This window comes from Beta vulgaris, chromosome 2, assembly GCF_026745355.1.
Source record: "Beta vulgaris subsp. vulgaris cultivar EL10 chromosome 2, EL10.2, whole genome shotgun sequence".
NCBI lineage: Eukaryota > Viridiplantae > Streptophyta > Magnoliopsida > Caryophyllales > Amaranthaceae > Beta > Beta vulgaris.
In genome coordinates this window covers 1,679,284-1,706,601 of record NC_079203.1, presented here as the reverse complement: position 1 = coordinate 1,706,601, position 27,318 = coordinate 1,679,284, and the positions used below count along the sequence as shown (strand labels likewise).

The 27,318-nt window shown below is 36.2% G+C and overlaps 2 protein-coding genes across 3 annotated transcripts; both read left to right on the top strand.

The window, feature by feature from the left end:
- Positions 1-2,866: 2,866 nt before the first annotated feature.
- On the top strand, positions 2,867-5,613 carry LOC104887762 (hypothetical protein). Of its 2 annotated transcripts, none has more exons than XM_010672492.4 (2): positions 2,867-4,936; positions 5,066-5,613. In XM_010672492.4, the coding sequence occupies exon 1, from the start codon at positions 3,047-3,049 to the stop codon at positions 4,934-4,936; it is 1,890 nt and encodes a 629-aa protein (XP_010670794.2). In that variant the 5' UTR covers positions 2,867-3,046; the 3' UTR covers positions 5,066-5,613. The 2 variants fall into 2 exon arrangements, with proteins under 2 accessions (XP_010670794.2, XP_010670795.2); XM_010672493.4 differs by having other exon boundaries at positions 2,868-4,922.
- A 9,017-nt stretch (positions 5,614-14,630) lies between these two features.
- LOC104887832 (disease resistance protein RGA2) lies at positions 14,631-22,091 on the top strand. Its single transcript, XM_048638103.2, has 2 exons — positions 14,631-14,965; positions 18,944-22,091. Exons 1-2 carry the CDS (start codon positions 14,683-14,685, stop codon positions 21,553-21,555), a joined length of 2,895 nt encoding a protein of 964 aa, XP_048494060.1. The 5' UTR covers positions 14,631-14,682; the 3' UTR covers positions 21,556-22,091.
- Positions 22,092-27,318: the final 5,227 nt, after the last annotated feature.

Below are 27,318 nucleotides of genomic sequence, written 5' to 3'. Positions count from 1 at the left end.
TGAGAGTTGACTAAATGCATTCAGATTGGTGTTGATTTTCAGCAACCACGATGTTTCTAATAAAAGACTGATAATGCCAGCTTAATGTATTCGTTGTTTAGAATAATTAATTGTAATTCACATATAACTAAGCAACTTGATGGATCAGTCGAAATAGCATCTTGATTGATGCATTCTTGTTCATCCCTCCATTTTTTTAAGTCTTGGTTGGTTAAAGTGGACAAAGTATCTTAGACAATATGAGAGACTATACTTTGGATCCACTTATACTACCTCTGTATTTTTTTTAGTTTTATCATTTGTTTTTGTGACACTATTAATCAACCAACTTTGTTTAACTATCTCGTATCATTGTATAAGAAAAACATAGTCAAGTGAGTTCTTGTTCGATTCGTCTCAATGCAAGTATTCCAAATACCAAAATTTTATAATTTTTACTTACACCCAATAAAAGATATTAACGTTCAAAGAAGCATCTCGACAAATGTGAAAAATCAAATGTTACAACTAAAAAATACAGAGGTAGTATAAAATAAATAGAATTATATAAGGAGAGACAAGAAAGATATTCAGGTCCAATTACATATAGTTAGGAAACAGAAGTGGGTCATAGACCAATAAACTAATAATTTTCTTTTGTCAAGATAGATATAATATAAAAACGAGTAAACTATACAGAACAGATTGAAATGAGAAGTGAGCAAAATTTCAGAAAACGGAGGGAGTAAAACTTTTCCCCTTGGATTTTTTGTGGGGAAGGATCAATTAAAATAAGATTTTTGTGGAAAAACACCACTTAAATTTTTTTTGGAGTGAAGGATCAATTAAGATACTTCTGCGGGCAACTTAACACCACATTATGATTTCTGGCCAAATTATCAACTTTCCGGCGTTGAAAATTTCTTTCCCTCCAAAACCTCATTTTTTTTTTGTTTCTCCTCCTCCCCCACCCTTACGCCCTACCCATCGGAACCCCCCCTTAGTCCCCTACCCCGAAATCCTCTCATTCTCCTTCTCTCTCCTTTTCATAGCTTCATCTTTCTTCTTCACCTCCCAATCTCAAATCCTCCAACCCCTTTTGCACTGGTTGCCCCTCTCTCTATCTCTATATCTCCTCGCGGGTCCATGCTCTCGTGCTTCACTAAGTACTTATCGTAGAGCACATGGGAGGAGGATTCCGATGAGTAGGGTGTAGGGGTAGGGGAGGAGGATTCCAGTGGGTAGGGCGTAGGGCGTAGGGCTTAGGGGTGAAGGAGGAGGATTCCAGTGGGTAGGGCGTAGGGCTTAGGGGTGGAGGAGGAGGATTTCGATGGGATTTTGGTGGGTAGGGAGTAGGGGTGGGGGGAGGAGGATTCTGGTGGGTAGGGCGTATGGGGGGAGGAGGATTTTGGATTTTTGGTGGGTAGGTTGTAGGGGTGGGGGATGAGGAGAAACAAAAAAAATTTGATGTTTCGGACAGAAAAATAAGTCAACACCGGAAAGTTGACAATTTAGCTGGAAAATCGTAATATAGTGTTAAGTTGCCAACATAAGTATTTTAATTGGTCTTTCTCTCCAAAAAAAATTTTTAATGATATTTTCCTACAAAAACCGTATTTTAATTGGTCATTTCCCATGAAAAATACTTTCCCCTTTATCAAGTTTTGCTTTCAAAATGAGCTAGAAGTTATAACATATCCTCTGCTGTGACTTAATTAATTACTATCTGTATTTCACCCAAAAGATAAAAAAAAAAAAAAGTGAGCTAGAGGTGGAACTATAGTAGATTTGACTAAGTTGAACACAAAAGGCACGATGAATGATAGTTGGATGCGTAATCAAGGTGAAATAATGAGGACCTTTTTTTGGCTCAAGATTTAAATGAGTATCCAATAATGCTTGGTTTGTTTATGATTAGGTTACTAATTATAAAATATTTAATTAGCAAATTTGGTAAGAACATGCAATAAAGTAAACTTTGTTAGGAAACCCTTAGGAGCCTGTAGGAGGCATCTTGTTTCTCACGATTTCAAATTTTAAAGACTTTATGACCTACTAATAAGATAATTAGAAGTTGTTGGCTTGTAATTATTTATAATGTTCACTATATTAAGGCGATCTAGTAGTAATGTACCATCAACATTCAACCTTGGTGTGTTCAGCAAATGCCAGCAGAGAAACAGACAACAAATTCCTTGTAAATTAGTAATATACTTATTTGCCTTTTCTATTCTCTAACGCACATAATATTTTTTACGATTTTGATAAGATAAATAACATTAACGTGCAACGCTCTTTTACAGGGCATCTAAATAGGACCTACCCCACAAATGTTTTATATACTACATACTGTTTCAAAGTGAATTTTGTATTTGATGACTTTTGCATTAAAATATATATATTCCTCATCCAGTGTCTCGAGAAATCTTTTTAATAGGATGATTTTTGAAATATTTAAATTTTGTAATATTTGCTTAAGGCAAAGTGGTGAAATTATTTAAAAAATGAGTATAATAAACCTGAATTAACAAAGATATTATGAATAATTGATTCTAATAATAGAACATTTCACCGATTAATTTTTAATAAGTCAATCATTCAATTATTCTTGAATAATGCAATCTGTTGGAATATTTGATTTTAATGGGCTCTGGGGTCTTGATAATCAGTTTGTTTGGTAAGCTACATTTTCCAACTGATCCGTTTTTCTCTTCCCTTGCCTCTATGCCCACTACTTCTATCGTAAAGATCTAATGTTTTAGACAATTTTAAGTTATTTTCACTCACTAAAAGTAAATTAGGTACAAAGGTTACATTATTCAGGAATAGTTAAAAGGTTGGCTTATTAAAAATTAATCGGTGAAAAAGTTGTATTATCATAATCAATTATTCCAAGATATTATCATTAAGCACAAAAAAAATGGAGTAATTAGGTAGGAAAGTTGGATGCCACCCACTCATGTTTCAATTCCATCTACAAAAAATTCAATCATCTTTTGCTATGTCATCCTACCATTTCCTTTTTACTCCCTAATTCACACCAAAACCAGCAATTTAGCTGTCAACAATGGCGGCTTCTTCCTCCATGAATCCTCTAATTTCTTCCCTTGTCGAAAATGGTAGAACTCTTGCCAGCCTACTTCGTGAGGCCAAAAGCCAACACAAAAAAGAGATTTCTACTACTTCTAGGCAAGAGAACCTTCAAAACATTTATGTAAAAGCTGGAAATGTAGTTCAACAAATACTGCAAAAACTCGAATGTTCTCAACTTCCATCCTTTTTTCCTGAAAAAATCATTCTTAAAGTATTTGAAAAAATCCAAACTACCCTACAAAAATTGATCAAACTTGACATAAATAATGCCCCCAAATATGAAGATCTAGCTAAGATCATCAATGACTCTAAATCCAAGAAGCAGTTCTCTGCTGTCGGATCTGCTTCGATACTCGAGCGTAGTAAGTCACCAGGCGATGATTCTGCTCAATATGAAGCTTCTACTAAGGATGATGAACCACAGGTTGAGCAGTTTCAAAGGCTTACTGATGAAGAGAAGAACTGTCTTATATCCCTCTGTTTGTTCTCCGCGCGAAAGGTGATAAAAAAGAGAGAAGCGTTTCATTTATGGATTGGCCTCGAATTAATTTCTGATCCATTAAAGGGTCCTGAAATGTTGGCCAATCTTGTGGCTGAGGGATTCATCGAGCGCACTATTGTCAATAAAAAGTTGTGCAATAGATACAAGATGAACGAAATTGCGCGCTCTATGATTATTCACGAAATGAAGCTCGTCACAGTTGAGCCACACGGCTTTTTTTCTATAATGGATCAACCACAATCTTCGCAACAACAACAACAACCACCACAACAACCAGCGCGACAAGGTTCACTTGCTAAACTTGGGCGTACCTTGTCTATTCTAACCCAACCAGAAGATAAAAAAGTTTTATCAACTATGGTGCTCAACATAAGTGAGAACACACTTGGTGCTACAACATTCGAACGACTATCTAAAAGAAAGAAGGATGTTAAGGTGTTACACCTTGGTAGTTGGGATCATAATCCGAAAAGGTACATAATGGTTGAAGACATCGATGCCCTTAGAGCTTTGACGAAGAACATGTGTCAAGTAACTTTCTTAAGCTTCGAAGGGATATCAGGAATTGTTGAATTACCGGATTCAGTTTACAAGCTCGATCATCTGAAGGTGCTGGATTTAAAAGCATGTCCTAACTTGGAGTCTCTTTCGAAGGGGATCCATTCGTTGAAACAACTCACGCACTTAGACTTGTCCGAATGTTATCTTCTCGATTACATCCCCAAAGGAATTGAACTCCTTACTGAGCTTAGACTGCTCAAAGGATTTGTAATTAATCCTGAAGATCCACAAGTAGGAAATGGTATTGAGAATGGGAAAAATGCATCTACATGTGCGTTGTTTAGTGATTTATCGAAGCTTAAGAAGCTGATAAAATTAACTATACGCACTAGAAGAATGAACTTCCCAACAAGTGAAGATTTCGATACACTGTATGCAATGGAGACGCTCGAAAATCTAAGAATCGCATGGGTATGGAGTTCTGTTGATAGTCCGAGTGCAAGCGCATCAGGAAGATTTCCGAAGAGCCTGAAGAAATTGGAGTTTCAGGCTGCTCCCGAGAACACAATGTCACGACTATTAAGGTTAGTTAGTGAAGATTCACAAAATTCTTTGGAGAAACTCTACATTCGAGGAGGTCGACTTTGGGATTTGGGTATGGAGATGCATGTTTTTCGTTGTGTACACACTGTTCGTCTGCGATACTTGCCTGATCTACGCATGGATTGGGATGAATTCAGGAAGTTTTTTCCTGAACTAACTCGACTCGAGGTATCGGGATGTCCTAATCTCATCTTCTTCCCGTGCGATGAAAATGGTGTTTGGGAAGAGGCAAAGAATTCTAATGGTGAGATTTCATAGGTTGGTTCAAAGTATTATAAGTTTTTGTTTACTTGCCTACTTTTACGTCAAGAATTGGAAATTCTTTACCATATTTCATAAACTCATTTGTTTACTTTTTTTTCATATTTTGGTATTTGATGAACTTAGGTTACCTATGAGGAACAACACAGGAGGATCAAAATGTGAGGGAGCTAAAGCAGCCAGTTGGAGAGATATTCGGAGGGATCACATCCTTAATTTCTCTATTGGTCATTCGTTGGAGGAGAAAAACTTGTCGTTTCACATGCTTAGACGATGCTATTGTTGTGCGGTAAAAATCTACCTGTACCTGACGAGATTCAGGGACATGACCACAACTGAGGCCATGTTCTGATTTAGTCTGCATGACCGACAAGTACGTGGCTGAATCCAGCGTTAAACCAAGTCATAACCCGTTGAAGCAGCTGAGATAATCAAGGGGAACTCGCCACAAGTCTAGGAGATAGTTAGTTGGAATATTTGTCATTTGTAACGACTTAGCAACAATAACATTAGTTAGGTCTCTTATTATAAATAGAGCTTATGTAGTCAAATATAAGGCATCAGTTACAATCTACTCTTACTTTACTTATTCCTCAGTATTCTTGTATTTTCCCATCAGTTTTACTCGCAATAATACGATCTCCAGTTCTCCATTTATTTCTTAAGCACTTAGATTGATTGCCTAAACTATATATTATTGATAGATTATTGATCCTAGCTACTTGTTGAAATTTATCCAAAACAGCTACTATTAACTATTAAGTATTAAATTATGTAACTAAATGGCCTAATGCCACAATTTTGTCTTGTGCACAATCACCCCCCAAACACTAGTGAATGCAAATCTTGTTAGAAACATTAATTGCAATATTTATACTAATTAATAAGTCCGTGAAATGTATACAACTAGCAATTTTTTTTGTGAAACTAAAATTAATTCATTTATTTAAAGTCATATGGCATCTACAATGGAAGTCAAAACTAAACAAATACATACCAAAATGAAAGAAATACAATTCTAATATAACAAAACCACGATCCTTGAGTAGATCTAACACTTCTGACAACCCTCGTCTTTCACATCGTTGTCCTTTTACAAGGGGGTCTGTCGATCTGTTGTAGTTTTGAAGTAGAAATGGATTCAATTAATTGATTGTAAACAAAGTACTAACATTTGTTGCAACTACGCACAAAGTTCAATCCATGAATCAACCTCTTGAATTGCAACAAAAAAAAAAAAAAAAAAAAAAACAAAGTCTCTGAACTCTCACATGAAGAGTAATAATAACCCAATATATGGTAGAAATAACACAATATATGGGTAGAAAAACTCTTTAATAGAGAAAGACTTAAGTTTAATAGAAACACTAACATTAAAAAACTAGTAACAAAAGGAGAAAAAGGGGATTACCACTGCCCAAAAGCATTACGGTTGCCACCAGGTTGAAAATTAGGATTTTGTGGGAGAGGAGGGAAAAGAGAGAAAAAAGGGGGAAGGAGGCGTTGGTAAATGTTTCACCTTACTTTTGCATCCCAACTAGTAATAATTTGTTTCAATGTGTATTGTTATATAGCATATATTTACATGATCAGAGATAATAACGATCAAATAATATTACAGTAAAAACTATGAAGAAGCAAATTATAACATTAAATTAAAATAGAACACTTGAAGTACATGTTTAACCAATTCTAAATCCTATATTCATAATACTTTAATTTTCCTATTTTTTTACTTGCAACATTTGTTTTTTTTTTATAAAAAAAATCATGAGAGAGAGAGTATTCCTAGAGAGAGAAACCCTCACCTCCAATGGACAGTGGTAACCAGGAAAAAACCCAGATTCTCATCCCCTCTGAGAGCAACCCGTACTTGTTTTGTGAACTACCTCCCACCTTCCATCAACATCACAGAAATTGCAGCGATTTTCAAAATCCATGGGTCTATTGACTCAATTCATATTCCCACAGTCCAACACAAGGAAAACCACAAGTTTGCTTTCGTGAGATTCATCTACCCACAATCACTGCCATCGGCCATTAGAGATGAACATGGAAGGCGACTTGGAAATCATAAAATTATTGTGCACTACGCAAAGCATGACAAGCCCCCAGCCAACCAAAAACAAATAAACTCAAACCCTATCCCATTACAAGCTAAACACTCCACCTTTCCCCCTGTGAGAAAACAACAACCCCACCACCCCCATGCCTATAGAAATTCTAGATCATACAAGGAAGCATCCATGACTGGGAATCATCAAACCCCCAACCCCTCTTCTGGGCCCACCCACCTCTCCGGGAACCCCACAACCCAACACATCCTAAAACCCCCAGAAGAGAAAATAATCACTTACTCAACCCCAAAACCATCCCCCCGTAGAGTTATGAGCTCCCGTGCATTAGGTGAAGATACAGAGAAAGTTAGAGAATCTCTGGGACAGATTGATATAGATGGGGAATATACGGCAGCGTTAAAAGGTGAAATATGCGAGGATAAAAGGGAAATGCTAGAGAGGAGTGCGATAGCAGGGGCGAACTCATCTCAATCCTCGAAGGACATCCTAAGCCACATTCTTGCTGAAGGGGTGAATTGTCTCAACATCAAACCAATGGGAGGAATGCTCCACCTCATCATTTTTGAGACTTTTGAGGACAAGAAGGCAATGATGGAGAGCAACTGGTTAGAGAAGTGGTTCATGGTTCTAAGGAATGTCAATGATGAATCGGCGGCGATATGGAGAGAAACCTGGTTAAAAGTCTATGGTGTTCCACTGATTGCATGGGGACATGAAAACTTCCATAAAATTGGATGTGTGTATGGAAGAGTTATATCTGTGAACCAAAATGATTATGAATCTGCTCATATTCTAGTCTTTACTGATTGTTTGTTCCAGATTAATAACACATTGTCAATGGAGATACAAGGGAAGCAATATCCAGTTTTTGTCTCTGAGGTAGTGGGTCCATGGCAAATTGTAAAAGACAAGAACACTCATTCTGAGAATGTTGAACATGAAGTGGGGATTGAACAGAATGTCGCTGACCATTTGTCACATCCACAACCTTCGCCCAAAATCATAACCAAAAATCTCACCCCCCCTCTTTTCAAATTCTGACCAATGGAAGGACAATGATGTTGAACCAAGCCTTCATGACACTGTATCCAAAGAGTCGCCAAACAACCTTAACAGTGTCTTAAATTCCCAAGACAACTCTGGCAAAACTTTTTTGGGAAATAATCATGAGCATCCAGTACTACAATCATCAGTTAATGATTTGTCGGATCTAGGTAGGCTCCACTTCATAACAAAAAAGAAAACTTTGTCCCTTTCTCCTATGAGAGCGCCCATTGATTTCTCCTCTCCCTCAAAAATCATTGAGGTCCCACACTCAAAAAGCCTACCTCCAAAAAATACCTCGGCCCATCCCAATTTACCTTCCTCCCCCACAAATTCGCCAATCCAAACACATAACAAATTTGGGCCTCTCAGAAAACCTCCAAAACAAGTCCAGTCCTCCTTAGGCACTATGGGCTTGTCAGCCAGCTCTGGACCTGTATTTCCACCAGGGTTTGAAGATAGGGTGCCAACTCACGTAAAGATGGCCCAACTTGAAAAAAGAAGGAAAAAACTTGAAAAGAAAAAAAAGGCTAAAGCTCCTAGCCAAAAACAAGACGCCTTCAGATTTCCACACACAGCAGCGCTATGGCGCTATTGCAGTTGATGACATCATTGAATTGGCAAACTCACTGGGTCTCTCTTTTGATGGCCATACCAGCGAACTCAGGAGACGTATCTAGGTAATTCTTCAAGGCCAAGTTCAAGTTTGGGACTCTCATAAACAGTAAGTTCCCGCTCAATCTCCCACCATAAATTTTTGTGATGATAATCATATCCTGGAACTTAAGAGGCCTCAACGCCAGAATAAAAAAATCACAATTGAGAAAACTGATCTCTAGACAGGATCCAAAGTTTGTTTTTATCCAGGAGACTAAAATTGAACATTTCAGCCCATTAACAATCAAAACCATATGGAACGCAGATGACATTGATTGGCTTTTCACCCCGTCAACTGGGAACTCTGGGGGACTATTATCAATGTGGAAACCTGAGTATTTCAAATTAATGTCGCAAAAAGTTGAAAATAATTGGATTGCATTGTATGGAGAGATACCATCAATTAACTTTCGTGGGGTTCTAGTGAACTTATACAACCCTGTCTGTAGAATAAGCAGAAGCAATGTATGGCAATCCCTCTCAGAATATTGGAATGAAATGCAATCTCCCATGTTAGTGATTGGGGACTTCAATGAAGTCCTGGGCCCAAATGACAGGGGGAGTAGTGCTTTCTCTCACTCGGGTGTTAATGATTTTAAAATTTTCATTCACCAGACACATTTGATGGAAATCTCTGCCTCAGATGGCTGGTTCACATGGTTCAGTGGGAATCTAAAGAGCAAACTGGACCGTTTGTTTGTAAACCCTGAATGGATCTCAAAGTTTCCCTCGTTGCACATTTCAGTTCATAAAAGAAACCTATCAGACCATTGTCCCATCATTGTGAAGTCGGAAGATTTAGACTGGGGGCCTCGACCTTTTAGATTCCAGAACTGCTGGTTGTCGCATCCGGGTTGTATGCAAATTGTCAAAGGAGTATGGTCCTCGCACTCATTGGATGGTTTCGCAGATAAGTTAAAAGAAACTAAGAGGAGACTGAAGGCATGAAATTCATCCGATTTTGGTCACATTGACCGAAATATTGAGGACTTGGAAAATCAGATTCATAAACTGGATATCATCTCAAATGACAAGGATCTATCAGAGTCCGAATTGGGTAAGCGAAGAACAGCGCAGATGAATCTATGGGCTTGGTTGAAGCGAAAAGAGGTTTTTCGGGCCCAAAACTCACGAGCAAAATGGATTAAGGAGGGAGACAAAAATACCAAATATTTTCACACCCTTGCATCCATCAGAAAAAAGAAAAATAATATACCTGCAATTATGACTAACCATGGAGTTGTATCTGACCCTGCAGGTATTCATAGAGAAGCATTATCTTTTTTCAAAGAAATCTTCAAGGAGGACTATTCATCCAGGCCTTTATTCCACGGGCTAAATTTCAAATCTCTCTCCTCAGTGCATGCCTCGCAACTCATTGAACCATTTAGTAACAAGGAAGTTGACGAAGCAGTAGAATCATGTAATTCGCAAAAGGTGCCTGGGCCCGATGGTTACAACTTCCATTTCATTAAGGAAGCATGGGAAACAATCAAGTCCGATGTATACAGCATAGTGAAGGATTACTGGGCTTCGGGTAAACTTCCAAAAGGGTCGAATGTAGCGTTCATTGCGCTTATAGCTAAATGTGAGGTTCCGGAGGGTCTAAAAGATTTTACGCCTATTAGCATGGTGGGATGCATTTACAAAATAATAGCGAAGCTTCTTCAAAACGGTTACAGAGGGTAATGGACTCTCTTATCGGGCCATTCCAATCATCCTTTATATCGGGGAGGCAAATTTTAGATGGAGCTTTGATAGCAGGAGAACTTATTGATTCATGTAGGAAAAGGAATGTGCAACTCACGACTCTCAAACTTGATTTTCACAAAGCCTTTGACAGTGTGGCTTGGAGCTTTCTAGAGTGGACCCTCATTCAAATGGGTTTTCCAGATAGATGGAGGATGTGGATAGTATCTTGTGTGACTAGCGCAGCGGCATCTATACTTATAAACGGTTCTCCAACAGCACCTTTCAAGTTACACAGGGGTTTGCGACAGGGAGATCCCCTTTCCCCTCTCTTATTTTACTTAGTGGTGGAAATGCTTAGCCTTGTGATTCAAAAGCTTCTTTACAAGGATTATGGGAGGGAGTTGAGATTGCAAAAGATGGGATAAAGATTACGCATCTACAGTATGCAGATGACATGATAATCTTTTGTCCACCTAACATGAACTATTTGCTCAACATTAAAAAAACTCTCATTCTTTTTCAGCTCGCCTCGGATCTACAAGTGAACTTTCACAAAAGTTCTATTATGGGTATTCATGTTGATGAAAGCTGGCTTCAAGATGCAGCAAATGCATTATTGTGTAAAGTGGGGAATTTCCCATTTACTTATCTTGGCCTCCCAATTGGAGGGCACATATCGCGAAAGGCGCTTTGGGACCCTATTATCATGAAAATAGAGAAAATATTGGCATCATGGAAAGGGAGATTGTTATCCATTGCCGGAAGAATCACGCTCATCAAAGCTTCCATTGCTAGCTTACCTCTTTATTACATGTCCCTCTTCCCGGCTCCAAAAGGGGTAATTGAAGCCATCAATAAACTTCAAAGAAGATTTTTGTGGAGTGGAGATATAGGGAAGAATTATCTTGCATTGGTAGCGTGGGACAAAGTAATCCTACCAAAATGGAATGGCGGACTGAACTGCGGGAACCTACTCCATAGGAATATCTCGCTACTGTTCAAATGGGTGTGGAGACTTTTTTATGAACCATAATCACTATGGCAAAGGGTGATTAGGGATAAATATGGATATTCTGACACAACAACAGCGTATGATATAGAAATTCCAAAGGGTGGTGGGCCGTGGAGGTTCATATGCGCAAGTATCATCTCTCATCCCACGGCAAATGAGCTGATGAAGACAAAACTGAGGAAATCAGTGGGTAATGGGTCAAATACCCTCTTTTGGCTCGACATTTGGTTAGTATGCTCTCCTCTAAAAATTCGATTCCCACGTCTCTTTTCTATTGCATGTAATCCCCATGCGAATATTGCTTCTCTTGGATCATGGAGGGGATGTGAATGGGAGTGGAACATCTCATGGAAAAGAGTTTTTCGAGTTCGAGATTGCGAAGAGTGGAAGGAACTGCAGGTGCTATTAAAGGGCGTGTGTTTGTCATCATCAAGAGATGATTGTCTAGTTTGGTCGCCTCACAAATCGGGAATTTTCTCAGTGAAGTCATGCACGGCGGAAATAGGCAAACCTTCTCTCCAACCACACTCAAAAATTCACAACTGGAAGAGGCTATGGAAGGGTTTAATACCTCCAAGAATAGAGGTGTTCACTTGGCTAGCATTATTAAGGAAAATCAACACTAGGCAAAAACTTACAGCTTTGAATATAATCCCCCCTGATGAATCAACATGCATCCTATGCAATTCGGCCCCAGAAGATTCGGACCACCTCCTCCTGCATTGTTCTTTTGCTTCTCGCTTATGGTCATGGTGGCTCCAGTTGTGGAATCTGTCATGGGTCTTCCCATCGCATCTTGACGAAGCTTTCGAGCAATGGGTAAGTTTTGATAAAAATCCTTTCTTCTTGAAGATATGGTGTGCAATATTCTCCATCGTCATATGGACGATTTGGAAAGAAAGGAACGCTAGAATCTTTAGAGGGGTCTCTAGTTCCATCCCCCAATTACAAGAATTGGTGCTAACTCGTCTCATGTGGTGGATTAAAGGATGGGGGGAAAATTTTCCCTACTCGATGAATGAGGTCCTACGCTTCCCTAAATGTCTCTCATGGAACTCATGTGTGAAAACTCAGCTACCCCAAAGCATAGCTACGGGTTCGAGTCTATGGTCTCCTCCTAGAACCGGTGTTATGAAATGGAATGTGGACGCCTCGGTAAATGCAGGTGGGTCAAGGGTCGCGATTGGTGGTGTGTTGCGAAACTCTCAAGGGAATTTTGTGTGTGTGTTCTCTAGCCCTATTCCACCAATTGAAATAAACTCTGCATAAATTCATGCTATGTTCCGAGCCTTACAAATCTCATGCTCTTTCGATCACTTGAAGCAGGGGCACTTGATGCTAGAATCTGACTCAGCGGATGCGGTAAAATGGGCAAATGATAATGAGGGTGGGCCTTGGAATTTAAATTTTCAGTTAAACTTCATACGAAATGCAAGGAAAGAATGGTTGGATATTTCCATTGTCCACAAAAAAAGGAGCTCAAATGCGGTAGCGGATGCTTTGGCTAAGCAAGGGTTGTCCAGATATGATGAATTTTTAGCATGGTTATAGTAGGGTGGAGGAAGGAGATAAATGGTGCTCAAGTCAAAATCCTATGCTCATGGATCCCCCCGTAGTCTGAATTCCCTTTTCATGAATGGCATGTAATAATGTGGTTTGGATTAAGCTGTATTGTATCTAGCAGAACTGTGTTAGGTTGTATTTGGATGGAGTATTGAGGTGTCCTCCTTGTTGGGTGTGTCTAACACTATGAAAGTTCTCCTCTTTTTAGAGGGGATACCTTACTTGGAGTAGATATTTCATTCTCTTGAGTATTAATAAAATACAACAAATTATCAAAAAAAAAAAACATTTGTTTTTTATAGTTTCAATTTCACATACGTTTATGGAATATATTTTTAGTTGTGTATGAATAGTATCATGTATTTATGATCTTATCGGATTCGTCTATACTCTAACTATAGATTTCAACAAGGTATAGCCACAAATCTCGGGCATTCTCATGAAGTGGAATCGTCCCCGCAATCTTAGAATCCATGCTCCTCAATATCCAATCAAGACACGATCATAGAGTGTACGGTGTCCCAATCGAGCACCGCACTCGGTTCAGTGGGCTTAGGAATCAAGCCCTCAATAAACACAAACCTTTTTCGAGCCCGAAGTGATAGCGTAATGGCTCTTGCCCACGCTATGTAGTTAAGTATAAATTATAATAGTTGATATTTACCCATATATCTATATTATTATTAAAAAGAATAAATTATAATAGTTGATATTTCAAAAATAAGTTCGAGAGGAATTTAAGTAGACATCCTGTAAATTTGATTTCCTTAAGTATAAATCACCAACAACGATCATAATAAAGTTAAGTTAAGTGAATAATACACAGGTATGTACAAAGCAGTTAGACTAAAACAATGAAGAGAATATTTTCTAAAGATACACTATAAATCACCTAATTTTCCTTGCGTTAATTAATACTTCATAATCACAACACATACTACTTTAACAATATAATAAAACAAATGACCCGACTTTCCTGGAAATTTGTTGCGATTATTATAAGAAAGAAAGCCCCTAATAAAAGACAATAATACACAAAACTTTAGAAATCTCTAAACAAGAAACTAAAACCATTAAGGAGTGATACGAACATGTCTAAATTGGAGTATGTGCTATGCTTTTGAGATGTATTTAATACTCCTATATAATTCCACTTAAAGAAATAATTAAGACAGCAAAGCAAGTAGGAATGTAGCGCATTGACTTTGACTTTGCGTCGATACCGGGGCATGAACATGACGACGACTCTCTATTAACTATCAAGGATGTATTACTAGTTTACTACTAGTAGTTAGTACTGCGCTGTCTTGGCACAACTGCGCAATCACGTAGAGAGACCGAGCGAGGGCCTTACAATAATTTTCACTAATCGGATATGCATGCGATACGTGTGAAAACAAACAAAAGGTCAATTGCGTAATAATATATACGAAAAATAATTCATAAAATTTATTGTATATCTTTCTTCTGTTCTTGAAAATCGATAAATCAATGATGATGTAAATTGAGGATATAATAATAAAAGATGGTGAATTTGTGCTTTATTACGTAAGAATATAAAAGGAATTACCATTTTTGGTATCTCCTCCTCTTACCTTATATAATCGAGATTCTCGCTAGCTAGAAACTACTAGTACTACGTACGCAGAATAACTGCAATCACAAAGAGAGAGAACTGAAAGAAACAGAAAAGAAAAATGGAGAATATATTTGAGCTTTCAGTTCTTTATAACAAGTTCAAAGAAATACATTCCAAAACAGTGGCTGAGGTTTCTTACCGTCTTGATAAGTACGATGGGCGGAGGTTTGAGAAAGCAATGGAGGATATTAAGGTGGTACTTCTTGGCGCACCCGATCAACTTGAACAAACGCCGATGGGTGGGTGTGGAATTTTACTCGAAGAGGTCAAGTGCGGAGTGAAAAATCGATTGTGCCGAATGGAATTGCTTTACAACGAGGTTAAGATTTGGTTGCATCAAGGTAAGCCACTCAACTTTATTTGTTTTTAAGAATTTGAATTGTGGATCATTAATATCTCTAATAACCCCCGCTCCTCCTAGTTACTGTATGAATGTGTATCTGAACGATTGTAAAGACTACTTTTAATTAATATGATAATGTAAGAAGACGGCTTTGTTCACCAAAAAAAAAAATCTCTAATAAGTAATAACCCATCTCTTATTCTATTTGCTATATTTGTTTAAAATAAATATTCTTAGTTACGTGTTATATATATTCAGTTTTGTTTACCAATGTGTTTATTATATACCTATTTATTTTTACCTATTTTACCTTTTATTGTCACATACTCATTAAGTTGTTGGTCTTACACAACATCTCCTAAAATCTTATGTAAATGAAATATATGAAAAAAAAAAAATCAAATGTAGGTATTTGATTGTTAGTATCTTTAATTAATTAGGTATTAGAAAAATTATAAAAGTTAATCGATATACTAAAAGTACACTTTGACACAAATTTAACAGGATCATATAAAATTATATTATTTCTTATAGAATTATATGGATAGCTAAAATTGGTAATAATTTCCTAATTAATTTTGACTAGAAATTCAAAGTAAACTCGCTCCTATAAAAAAAAAGAATATTCAAAGTTAACAAGATAAAAGCCTACAGAGTTAATGTTATATTTTACAGTTATCCATATACATGTGTATCATTTGTTGAAGATCTAATCATTTTCCATTTATTTCAAAAAGTTATACTTACAATGATTAATTTCTCTTTTGACAAAAGATGTACTTCTTACGTTATGTTTGTAGAATTTTTAGAGGAGGAAAGAGAGAAACTTGGAGAGGATTAAAAAGACTACATTTTTATATATTTTTCATACTCACTTAATGAATAAACAAAACAACCTTTAAATAGACATACAAAGCACTACTAATAACATGTCCACTATGTAGCCCACTACTTGCTTGCTATCCCACTAACTAGACCATTATCTTGACAACTACTTGTTAACCAACTAACTGATTATTAGCAACTAATCCTAGCTATTAGGAAAACTATTTGACTAATTTTGGAGCATAATCCAACATACCCCCTTGCTCCAAAATTTGTAGGAGCCAATATTAAACATTATGTCACAATCTTGATTCTTGGTAATTCTTCCCACATGATGGACCTTCATTTTTTTTTTATCTTCATGGAGCATTTTTCTCCATTAACATGGAAGCACTTCTCTCCTAATGTGATGCACTTCTCATCACCACCATTTTTTGTTGATACACATTATCACCAACACCATATCTTAATTTGTTGATGCACATTATCATCAACCTTCACTCAATGAAGCACTTCTCTCCATAAACTCATTTTGACGTTGCCTTGCAAATTGACTAAGTCCACTACTTTAATTTCGGAAACCGTCTCTGCTTTGACTACGACTTCCACACACTCGTAAAGATTACTCGATCTTCAACTCAACAATTTTTTATGCCCTCTTTTTCACTGGATTAAAATCCATTTTCATGGGTTAAAAGGGAACCCAACAACACATCACACCAAACCATTACTTTCATGGTTAAACACAAAAAAAAACACTTAAACAAAGAAATTGCTCACAAACAATGAAATCAAGCTGCATTGCTTGTTTCTTTTTACTCAATTTTGTTCTTAATACTCTTTTTCTCTCTCTATCTCTTTTTTTTTCTTTGCTTCATCTCTTTCCCTTTCCGTATCTAACCTGGAGCTCTTGATACCATGTAGAATTTTTAGAGGAGGAAAGAGGGAAACTTGAAGAGGATTAAAAAGACTACATTTTTATATATTTTTCATACTCACTTAATGAATAAACAAAACAACCTTTAAATAGACATACAAAGCACTACTAATAACATGTCCACTATGTAGCCCACTACTTGCTTGCTATCCCACTAACTACCATTATCTAGACAACTACTTGTTAACCCACTAACTGATTATTAGCAACTAATCCTAGCTATTAGGAAAACTATTTGACTAATTCTGTAGCATAATCCAACAATGTTTATTACTTGCAATGTTTGACTTTTAAGTTTGACGATATACAATTTTGATCATAATATCTTTAATTATATGCTTGTAAAAATTAAAGAAAGTTGAGATCTTGTATATATATATATATATATATATATATATATATATATATATATATATATATTTATATATTTATATATACCTTACATGCTAAAATTTGTATTATTGTTCACAAATTTCAGGTCAAAGTAAATGCAAGTAATGCTAAAGTCAAAATCTTACAAGTAAAAGAAAAACAAATAAAGTAATAATACTATACTTTAGTATATTTTTAAGAAACTCTATTATTAGAATTGATCGTGAAAGTATATTACTAAAATTATAATGGTAAAATTATATTATACTTGATCTATTAGCTCATATATCTATCTCTATTATATAAGCCAAGAAAGGAGGTATGGTGTCCTCTTTTGAAGTGACTAAAATATCCTCTAATAATCTAAAATATTTTTTTTATATAAAAAATTGAAAAATGAGAATCAATGAAACTTGTCATATGAGTAGGTAAAAAATGGAATATGCAATACCATTAATAACTTGACAAACAAGATTCACACAATCAATTCACGAAATCAATTAAAATCTTCAACCAAAAAAAGTTAGCAACATATCGTGATAACATAATATTTCATATCTACAAAATTCAAACAATATGGTATATTAACATCTATAATTGTTAAAGAACTATACTAAAGTCGCCGAAAAAAATTATTAAATAATCTACCAAATTTTACAGTGACGATATTGAACAGTTAAAATCCATTCACCTTTAATTTAAAAAGAAAATAACATCTACAAAAGAACCCCAATAATTTACATCACTATCAAAATAATTTTAGATAATAAACAACATGTCCATTTATATATAACTACATAAGATGGTCGACGCACGCATCGCGTGCATATGCAACTAGTACTAATATATTAAAAGGCGTTCCTAAGAACGTATATGTGCCATGTGTCACCCTCCCTCATCCAATAACATTATATCCACGTCTTTTTCATATAGAAAAAAAGAAGAAGAATTGTATACGTAAAGATTCGAACCCATAACCTCAAGTATGAAAGTAAGAAATCCAACCATTATTACTCCACCATACCATTATTGATTTTGCAATCAAAATTAATGATGACATATGAATGGAAAACGTTTGAAATACATATAATGAATAAGATGACTTTTCTAAATGAGTATGAGAATACTTATTTAACTACTAATAAATTGTAGCAAAGAGAAAATATGGGGCATCGCCCGGGCCTAAATACTAGTTACAAAGGTTAAAAGGCGAGTTACAAAAAGTAAATATATTATATCCAATACGCATTAAAACAAATCCCAATGATGCGATGATGTTTAATGTTATTTCCTCCGTTCGTTTCTAATAAGTGACACGTTTTTCTTTAAGGGAAATGCATAATAAGTGACACATAGCTCAAAGTAGTAAAAAATACTTCTTATTTATTACATCTTTGTCATCATTTAATTGTTTCACCTACTTACTTTATCCAATACTCAAAATTGGTTAAACAAGTGGTCCCAACTTTCTCTCTCTAGGCTAGCTCCTTAGTATCCCCTGCACCCCACTTTCTCTTTGTTTCACTTATTAAAAAATAGAGGAAGTAGTATATTAGTAAAAATATAGTATGATAAATTTAAATGAACTTTCACTTCGAAAATGCAATGGAGTGAGCTAATAAAAGATGGATGGTGTTCTAAAACATATAAAACCTATTAGTTGAAAATAATATAATCAAAGTTGATGAACTTCGAATTTGAAAAAAGAAACAAAGTATTGCAAGAGACAAGGATGGAAGGCAGATATATATTTTTACATATAAGATGTTAATTAATTATAAGCCTACAACTACCTGATTTTATTGTTGGAAAAGTATTGTTAATAATTTAATTTCAAATTAGGAACTGATCAATCATACTGGAGGAAGCTGGCAAAGGATTTGATCCGGGATTCACATCTATTTTCAAATCTACAGAATAATCAAGAGATATGTTCAGTTGAAAAGGTCAATTTAAGACTCATATTAGACAAATATATTGAGGGGATTACAAGTTTATTGTTGTTGGAGGACTCAAATCCTTATTCTGTATTGGTTGTTCCTATTGATTATGCTCTTGCTCGCGCTATATTTCACAATGAACGCGTTCAAAAGCATTTCGATATCAAATATTGGGTGCGTATTTCTGAACTCAGTATAGCAAATATAGTGTGGCAAGTGGTTGAAGAAGCTCAATTTGGAGTTGCTTCTTTTGAATTCCATGAATCCAAAAGTTTGAAGTTGCTTCTATCTGAGTTCGAAAGAGAACTGGGTGACAAAAGATTGATGCTAGTATTAGATCAATTGTCAGAGGAGGGTTGTCTGAAAGGGAATAATTGGTTTGATTTGTTAGAGCCATTGTTGTCTGTTTTCACCAATTGTAAAACTGGTAGCAAAATACTTATCACCTCAAGTGCCAAATTAGTAGACCATGACTTCCACCCGAATATTCTACATGCCACAAGTATCATGGCTTCCATCCTTTCTTCTGAACCTACTAATCTGGAGAAATTAAAGCATTTCAATGATCTTGCGCTTTCATGTGTAAATAACCCTGTACAATCTTTTCAGTCTGCAGCAGGCTTAATGGATCAGCTTGATGCGGATGCACATCCATTATTGACCTACTCTTGTTTGTTTCCACTTGGCTATAAATTTTGTAAGGTACAACTACAACAACTTTGGGAGGTTCAGGGGTTTCTTGAGTCTGTGCCGTTGAAAAGAAGGTTTGATAAATGTTTGGAGAAGCTTTTGGATACAAAATACTTCATTCAAGAGAGCAAAAGAGATCAGACTGGTGTGAGAATGTGGTACAAGGCACAAGGTTTAATGCGTGAGGCGGTGAGGCATTTGACAAAAGAAGAATGTTGTTTAGTGGATATGGATACAAATGATAATATTTATATTCAGATTATTCAACATTTGAGCTTCGTTGTTGAGTCTTCCTGGGAAGCTCCCTCATGGCTATGTCGTGCTGAACAATTGAAGACTCTTCTTTTTCTCCCTAGCAAAGCAGGCGAGCTTATTACTATTCCTGAAATCGAAAAAATCTTGGCAAGTCTCAAGGCACTACAAGCATTGGATCTAACTATTCTGATGAATTGTGGAAGCTGTTTGAAGGCAATAGGAGAGCTGACTCACTTGAGGTACCTTAGTCTTGGTGTCTCTGTTGAATCTCTTCCAGAGTCTATCATTAACTTAAAATTCTTGCAGACTTTAGACCTTCGAGGCTCTATGATTCAAAATTTACCAAGAAACTTCTATAAACTGTCCCCTCGTTTGAGACACTTGTATACAGGAGATAAATTGATTGATCTGCCACCTAGTTTTCGAGAATTCAAAATGCTTCAAACCTTGGATGTGTTTGTAGTTGGACAGAACGGGTTAGAAACACTAACTCGTTTCTTTCATCTTACCGGGAAGCTAAAGATACGGTATTTGTATCGCAAGGAGCATATATTAGTAAAGAACCCAACAAATTTAGAGGGCTCCAAGCTAGATGGCTTGCTATTAGAATGGCCATCATCCTCCAATAGCGAACCAACTAGTTCTGATCTTGTCCAAAAGAAAGATGTCATGGAATTAGATCTCTTGCAGCTCCCACTTAACCTCGAAAGCCTAGCAATTACAGGCTGGATGGGAGAGACATTTCCACAATCTTATTTGCAAAGTAACCTTGTTTCCATACATATAGCTGAAAACAATCAATGCAAACATCTGCCGTCCTTCAGTAAGCTTGGTTGTTTGAAGTTTCTTGAGCTTTGGGGTCTTAAATCCTTGAAGTGGATAGATACAACTGAAAGTAATGGTATAGTTTCATCTGAAACGCCATACTTTCCGTCTTTAGAGTACTTGAGTTTGGTTAATTTGCCACAATTTGAGCGATGGTCAAGGGTGGAGGAGAATGTTGTTGACGACCAACAATGTGATCCATGGTCAGTTCTCCCTCGCCTTTTTGATCTCCAAGTAAGCGGCTGCCCTGAACTGATGTATATGCCTCAAATGCCGAGTCTTGAATCACTGGAGGCAAGTAACATTCATGAAACTCTGCTATATCAGCTGCTCGGCGTGCAGAGTCTTCGCTCGTTGAAATTGGCAAACTTCTCAATATCTGAACCATTACCGAGGAGCTTTGGTTGCCTCATAAAACTGAAGGAGCTCTCTCTTTGTTGGCTTCATAAAGTGAGAGTGCTCCCAGAGTCGATTGGGGAGTTAACCCAGCTTCATCAACTCGTTATTCGATATTTGCCTGATTTACTATATCTCCCTGAATCACTTAGCCAACTTTCTGCTTTACAACATGTTGAGATTCGTTATTGTCTAAGACTGAAACAACTTCCCCAAACATTTTCTGAGCTCAAGTCTTTACGTCGACTCGAGATTAAGGAATGTGTCAGGCTAGAAAGAAGATGTCAGCAACCTAATGGCCAAGATTGGGCTCTAATTCAACACATCCCCAATATTTATCTTGGTTGATTCTAGTAAATGGGTGAGTTTTTTTAATCTATTATTAAGGATGGTTTTATGTTAAAATTAGAGTTAATGTTGTAATCTTGAAAACCATTTTTTGTTTACTCTTTTGCAGGTAGGTTTGTCATCTTCTCTTTAGTATTTAAGACCCCTTGCAATATGGCCTATGTACTTTTTGAGCTTGTTAAGGATAGTTATTTCCTGGAAAAAGAAAAAAGGATAAAGGCTATCAGTTATCCTTTATCCATCACATGAAAAAATACCAAAAAGAGGGAGGGTGTTATTATCAGGTTGTAAGTTATTCTCTTTTAAAAGGAATTTAACTTTTTTGGCCACTATTGTAGTGCAGATCAAGCCATCAAGTCAGTCCCTCAAGTAAAGCTAAATGGATAATGAGCCATGTATTTTATGGTGCAAAAGTGGTTAACATTAGTATTTTGCAAAATCCAAACTATGTAAAACCTATAATTGTGAGTTGTGATCGACTAAGCTTTTTTGGTGATTGAAACTTATTGTTTATGGTGCTTTTCGTTGTAAAATTAGTTGGGGCTAAAAAAAGGACAAGTCATGCAATTTCGCAAAATTTATGAAATGGTCAATTATCAAACTCCCTTCCATTACCATATTAATTTTTTTTATTTCTCTTTTAAAGTGAGTGCGAACATAAGCACGAAAAGCAAGAAAGATAGCATGTACTTGTGATTTTTTAGCAAGAGCAAAAGTCCACATCAAATTTGTAATCATCCAAAAACAAAATATGATATATGTGGCCTGATGAGCTTAAGATAGGAGAGGTCTAAAGATCATAATGAACTATATCAAATGGCATAGAAGTAGTAATAGAAGTAAAATTAGCAAATGGTAATCGCACATGTATTCCAAGTACACAACCTTGACAATAATGTCACTACTAGACTTATTACATGAAATAGAATTATTAAGTCTAAGAAAATGTAAAATAGCATTGCCTCGACCGGATGACCTGAACTATCATGCCATAATTGAGGAGAGAGATCTGCAAAAGTAGATAGTAAGGAGATAGATGATGTGATGGAAGATGTGAGCGGATATAAATCACCCGAACTAGGACATCTCATAAGAAGTGTCCCCGTCTAGAAGTCCTTCACAGAAAATCCAAAAGGATCAATCCAAACAGAAACAGAATTATCATGAGTAAAGCGAAGAACAGAGAAGAACTGTCTTATCTCCCTCTGTTTGTTCTCCGCACAAAATGTGATAAAAAAATAGAGAAGCAATTCATTTATGCATTGGCCTAGAATTAATTTTTGATCCATTAAAGGGTCCTGAAATGTTGGCCAATCTTGTGGTTGAGGGATTCATCGAGCGCACTATTGCCAATAAAAAGTTGTGCAATAGATACAAAATGAATGAAATTGCGTGCTCTATGATCATTCACGAAATGAAGCTCGTCGCAGTTGAGCCACACAGCTCTTTTTCTATAATGGATCAACCACAATCTTCGCAACAACAACAACAACCATCACAACAACCAGCGCAACAAGGTTCACTTGCTAAACTTGGTCATCGTACCTTGTCTATTCTAACCCAACCAGAAGATAAAAAAGTTTTAAGAACGATGGTGCTCAACATAAATGAGAACACACTTGGTGCTACAACATTCGAACGACTATCTAAAAGGAAGAACGATGGTAAGGTGTTACACCTTGGTAGTTGGGATCGCAATCCTAAAAGGTACATAATGGTTGAAGACATCGACGCCCTTAGAGCTTTGACGAAGCACATGTGTCAAGTAACTTTCTTAAGCCTCGAAGGGATATCAGGAATTGTTGAATTACCGGATTCAGTTTACAAGCTCGATCATCTGAAGGTGCTGGATTTAAAAGCATGTCATAACTTGGAGTCTCTTCCGAAGGGGATCGATTCGTTGAAACAACTCACGCACTTGGACTTGTCCGAGTGTTATCTTCTCAAATTAGGACATCTCATAAGAAGCGTCCCCGTCTAAAAGTCCTTCACAGAAAACCGAAAGGGATCAATCTAAACAGAAACAGAATTATCATGAGTAAAGCGACGAACAAAGATTAAGTTTTTGATGAATTGGGGAGCATGGAGCACATTATTAAAAGACAAATGAGGGTGGGGGAGTAGCCCAAGGTTGCATTTCCATTACCACGAATTGGAATGTATGACCATTTCCTACCACAATATTCTTATTAGTGCTCAAATTAAAATAAGACGAGAGAGTACCTTGGTTAGAAGTCATATGAGATGTAGCAACCGTGTCTATGTACCAATTCGCATCCGGGGGATTGAGAGTAAGAGTGTGCATAGCCGAATCAATATGCATGGGTGCATAACTTGGTGGAGGAGAAACAGTGGCAGCAAAGGCTTGCTGTTGAGGCCTAGGACCAAGGAAATTGGGCCTTTGTTGAGAGTTTCCTAGATGAGCCTAATGAAGAGTAGGATATGGGCTTGGTGAAGTAGCCCAAGGTTGCATCCAAGGCCATGAATATCCCTAAGGTCGTGCTGCTGTCGAGTAGGGTTATTGTCGCCCATGACTGCTATGCTGCTGGCCGGACTGATCGCCACCACCACGGCCACCGGAGTTCTGGCCACCATGTTGACCACCACCGGTGTGGTTGTCAGAATTTCCCCCTTTGTTTTTGTGATTATTTTTCTTGCCTTTGTAGTTACTATGATGGTCGTCGCGACGTTGAGGATTAGAAGATGATGAATGAACATCATCCACATTAGGAGAATTAGCAACTACAAGGGTCCAACCACCATTCTTAGCAACCCGCTTCCCCAAACTTGTCTCTTCCAAAATGAGCATGGAACGAGCAATAGAAAAAAGAGGAAGCGGGTCGTGGTGCTGATAATTGAGGTAACCCCATTATAAGCCTCGGTAAGGCCAAAAACCATTTATAATACTAATCTTTAATTAGAGACCCGCGAGCCAACGTTTGCGAGTTGATCAGCGAGCATCTTGAGAGTTTGACAATAAGAACTTGCATTCGGAAAACCAGCTATGTCAAGGTGAGAGAATTGATGCTCTAAGGCCTAAGCTCACCACACGAGAGTTCTTATTATCATGAAAAAAGGTCAAGAAGATGGTTCCATGCTTGTGTCACCATGGAGTCGGGTTGGAAAATAGTATGAACAAAGTTATTAGAAATGGTGCCATAAATCCATTGAAGGACGATGGCGTCAAGACGGGATCAAAGATCCTTGTCTACGGTGGTAGAAGAAGATGCAGATTTGTCCTTCTCGGTTTCGGCGGGAAGTTCAAGGTGATCGAGCACCATACAAGCACGAGCATGAATTTTAAAAAGCTCAAGCCACGTAGTATATTGGGGGTTTTCCATCTCCAATGTGACAAGAATAATGAAGGATTTTATGTTGGAGACGGCGAGAGCCGGGTGAAGTAGGGTGGTGGTCTTTACAGTTTTACCCATGGTGGGCAACTAATCAGAGAAGAAGATGAGGAAGAAGGTGAGTGTAGGAGGACGAAAAAAAAAACCTAAAAATCTGATACCATATTAGAAATATAATCCTTCCCTTTCTCATTAACCATGATGATAATATATACACCATAATACAAGAGAGAATATTCTACATAATACTCTCTTAACTATAATAAGAGATATACAATATGAACATATGATTATTATATACATAATCTAACATTGACTATTTCCTCGTATATTGTCATTTTTTATCTAAGATGAAGATTCCTTACAAGTTACAAGTGGGGGAGTTCGGGGATCCTAAAGCAAGGGGGAAAAATCAAATTCCTATGACAGGGGTGTAAGGACAGTCTCCAACTAGTTAAGCCAACTTTGATTCCTGTATGTTGTCATTGTTTGTGAAAATACTTTTATATGAGACCGTGATAATAGTATAATTACTAGTCTCATATGCACGTGATGCGTGCGAAGACATATTAACATTAATATTGACATTTAAAAGCGTTAAATGCATGCACTTATACTATTTTATTGTAGTTTAATTTGATCATTCACAATTTTTTCCGATGTGATAAATGAACGTGTACCAGAATGTACTATAAGTTGATATTGTTGGATGATATATGCTAATATCTTTAATATACTTCCTCCTTTTCAATTTAGTTGTAACACTTTTAAAATCACGGACTCTAGCTAGGCAATTTTTGGAGAGGGAGAGAGATAGAGAAAAATAATAATAAAAGGATCCCATATGATGGGAGAGATAGTGAGAAGTATTACCCAAAATAAAAGTGTCACAACTAAATTGAAACGGAGGAAGTATGTGTAATTCATTGTGTAACATTACATTGAGAAATTGGATGGTATAAGCCTATTTCTTTGATACATTTGAATTACGAACATATTTCTAAATAATGATGAGATGAATTATCCCAACTAACACAAACGACCACTAAGAGCCTTTAAATAAATAAAATGATAAATTATCCTAATCAACACAGAAGACAATTATAAAAGGCAAAAAATAAAAAGATGAGATTGTCTCCTTTTTTTTAGTATTTTTATGTTAATGTATGTTCTTTAAAATTGTGATTCCGATTGGAAGTTTAGTTAGAAAGAAACTTTGTAAGTTCTTACTATTTAATTGTTTGAAATTGCTTTATTTAGAGTAGTTTAATTTTCAATCAAAAATATCTCTTTTTTAGCATTTCTTTCTGGAAAATATTTTATGTGTACATTACATCTTATTATAAGTTAGTTAATCTTAAGTTTCCTTATTAGTTATTACACATTAATATAGATCAAGAAGGAATTGAATATTTTATAATTAATATTTTTTGATATGTGAAGCGTAGAAAAGTAATCTTATAGGAGGACATCGTAGCTCACCCCTTGGCCTATATAATAGAGATAGTTCATGAGTTGTAAAAATGTAATCCTTTTTTAGGTTGTTACATAATAACTTTTTTTTATTGAAAATGTATTTTTTAAAATTTAAGGAAATATTGGTTATAATATAAGTATATAACCAAAACAAATTATATTTCTGTTAAAAAGAAAATACATAGTGCTTTTTTTATTTCATGTAAGGAATCAAGCGAACCAACATGTATTGAAAATGTGATCTCACATGAACAATTCTTATACGACTCTATAGTAATCATTTTTAACCAACATGTATAGAAAATGTGATATATCTCTATTATATAAGGGAAGGGGGAGCAATGGTGTCCTCTTTTGAAACGCCTATTTTACCCCTCTTCCTTTGCTAAATTACAAGAGGAATGTCAAAATCAAAATCGGCATTCAAAGGAAACTATCGAAAATTAATTTACAACACTCAATCACAAATCACTTAAAAGAAGAAACTTTACAAACCACTCATACAATTGAGAAAATCACGTTATAAAAATCACGCAAATCACTTAAATAATAAGGAAACTTTATTAAAACTTAAAATTAACATATAAACTAAAACTAATAACCTTGAACATCAATACATACACAAACATTTACAAAATTTTACTTACAAATCACTATTCTCAAGAACCATTCACAATTAATAGTGGGTCATGATAAAAAAAAAATAGAGGTGTATTTATAGTGTAATCAGAATTTAGAAGTTAGACAGAGAAAAAAATTATTTACTTTTAAAAGTGTTTCCTATATATAATGAAATTTTTACATATATTTGGACCTATCTTTTTCTATTATACAATAGCAATTAATTATCAAGGTAAAAAGGTTTATGTAAAATATCATTCAAGAATTAAAGTAGAACATATCTCTATTATATAAGGGAAGGGGGGGAGCTATGGTG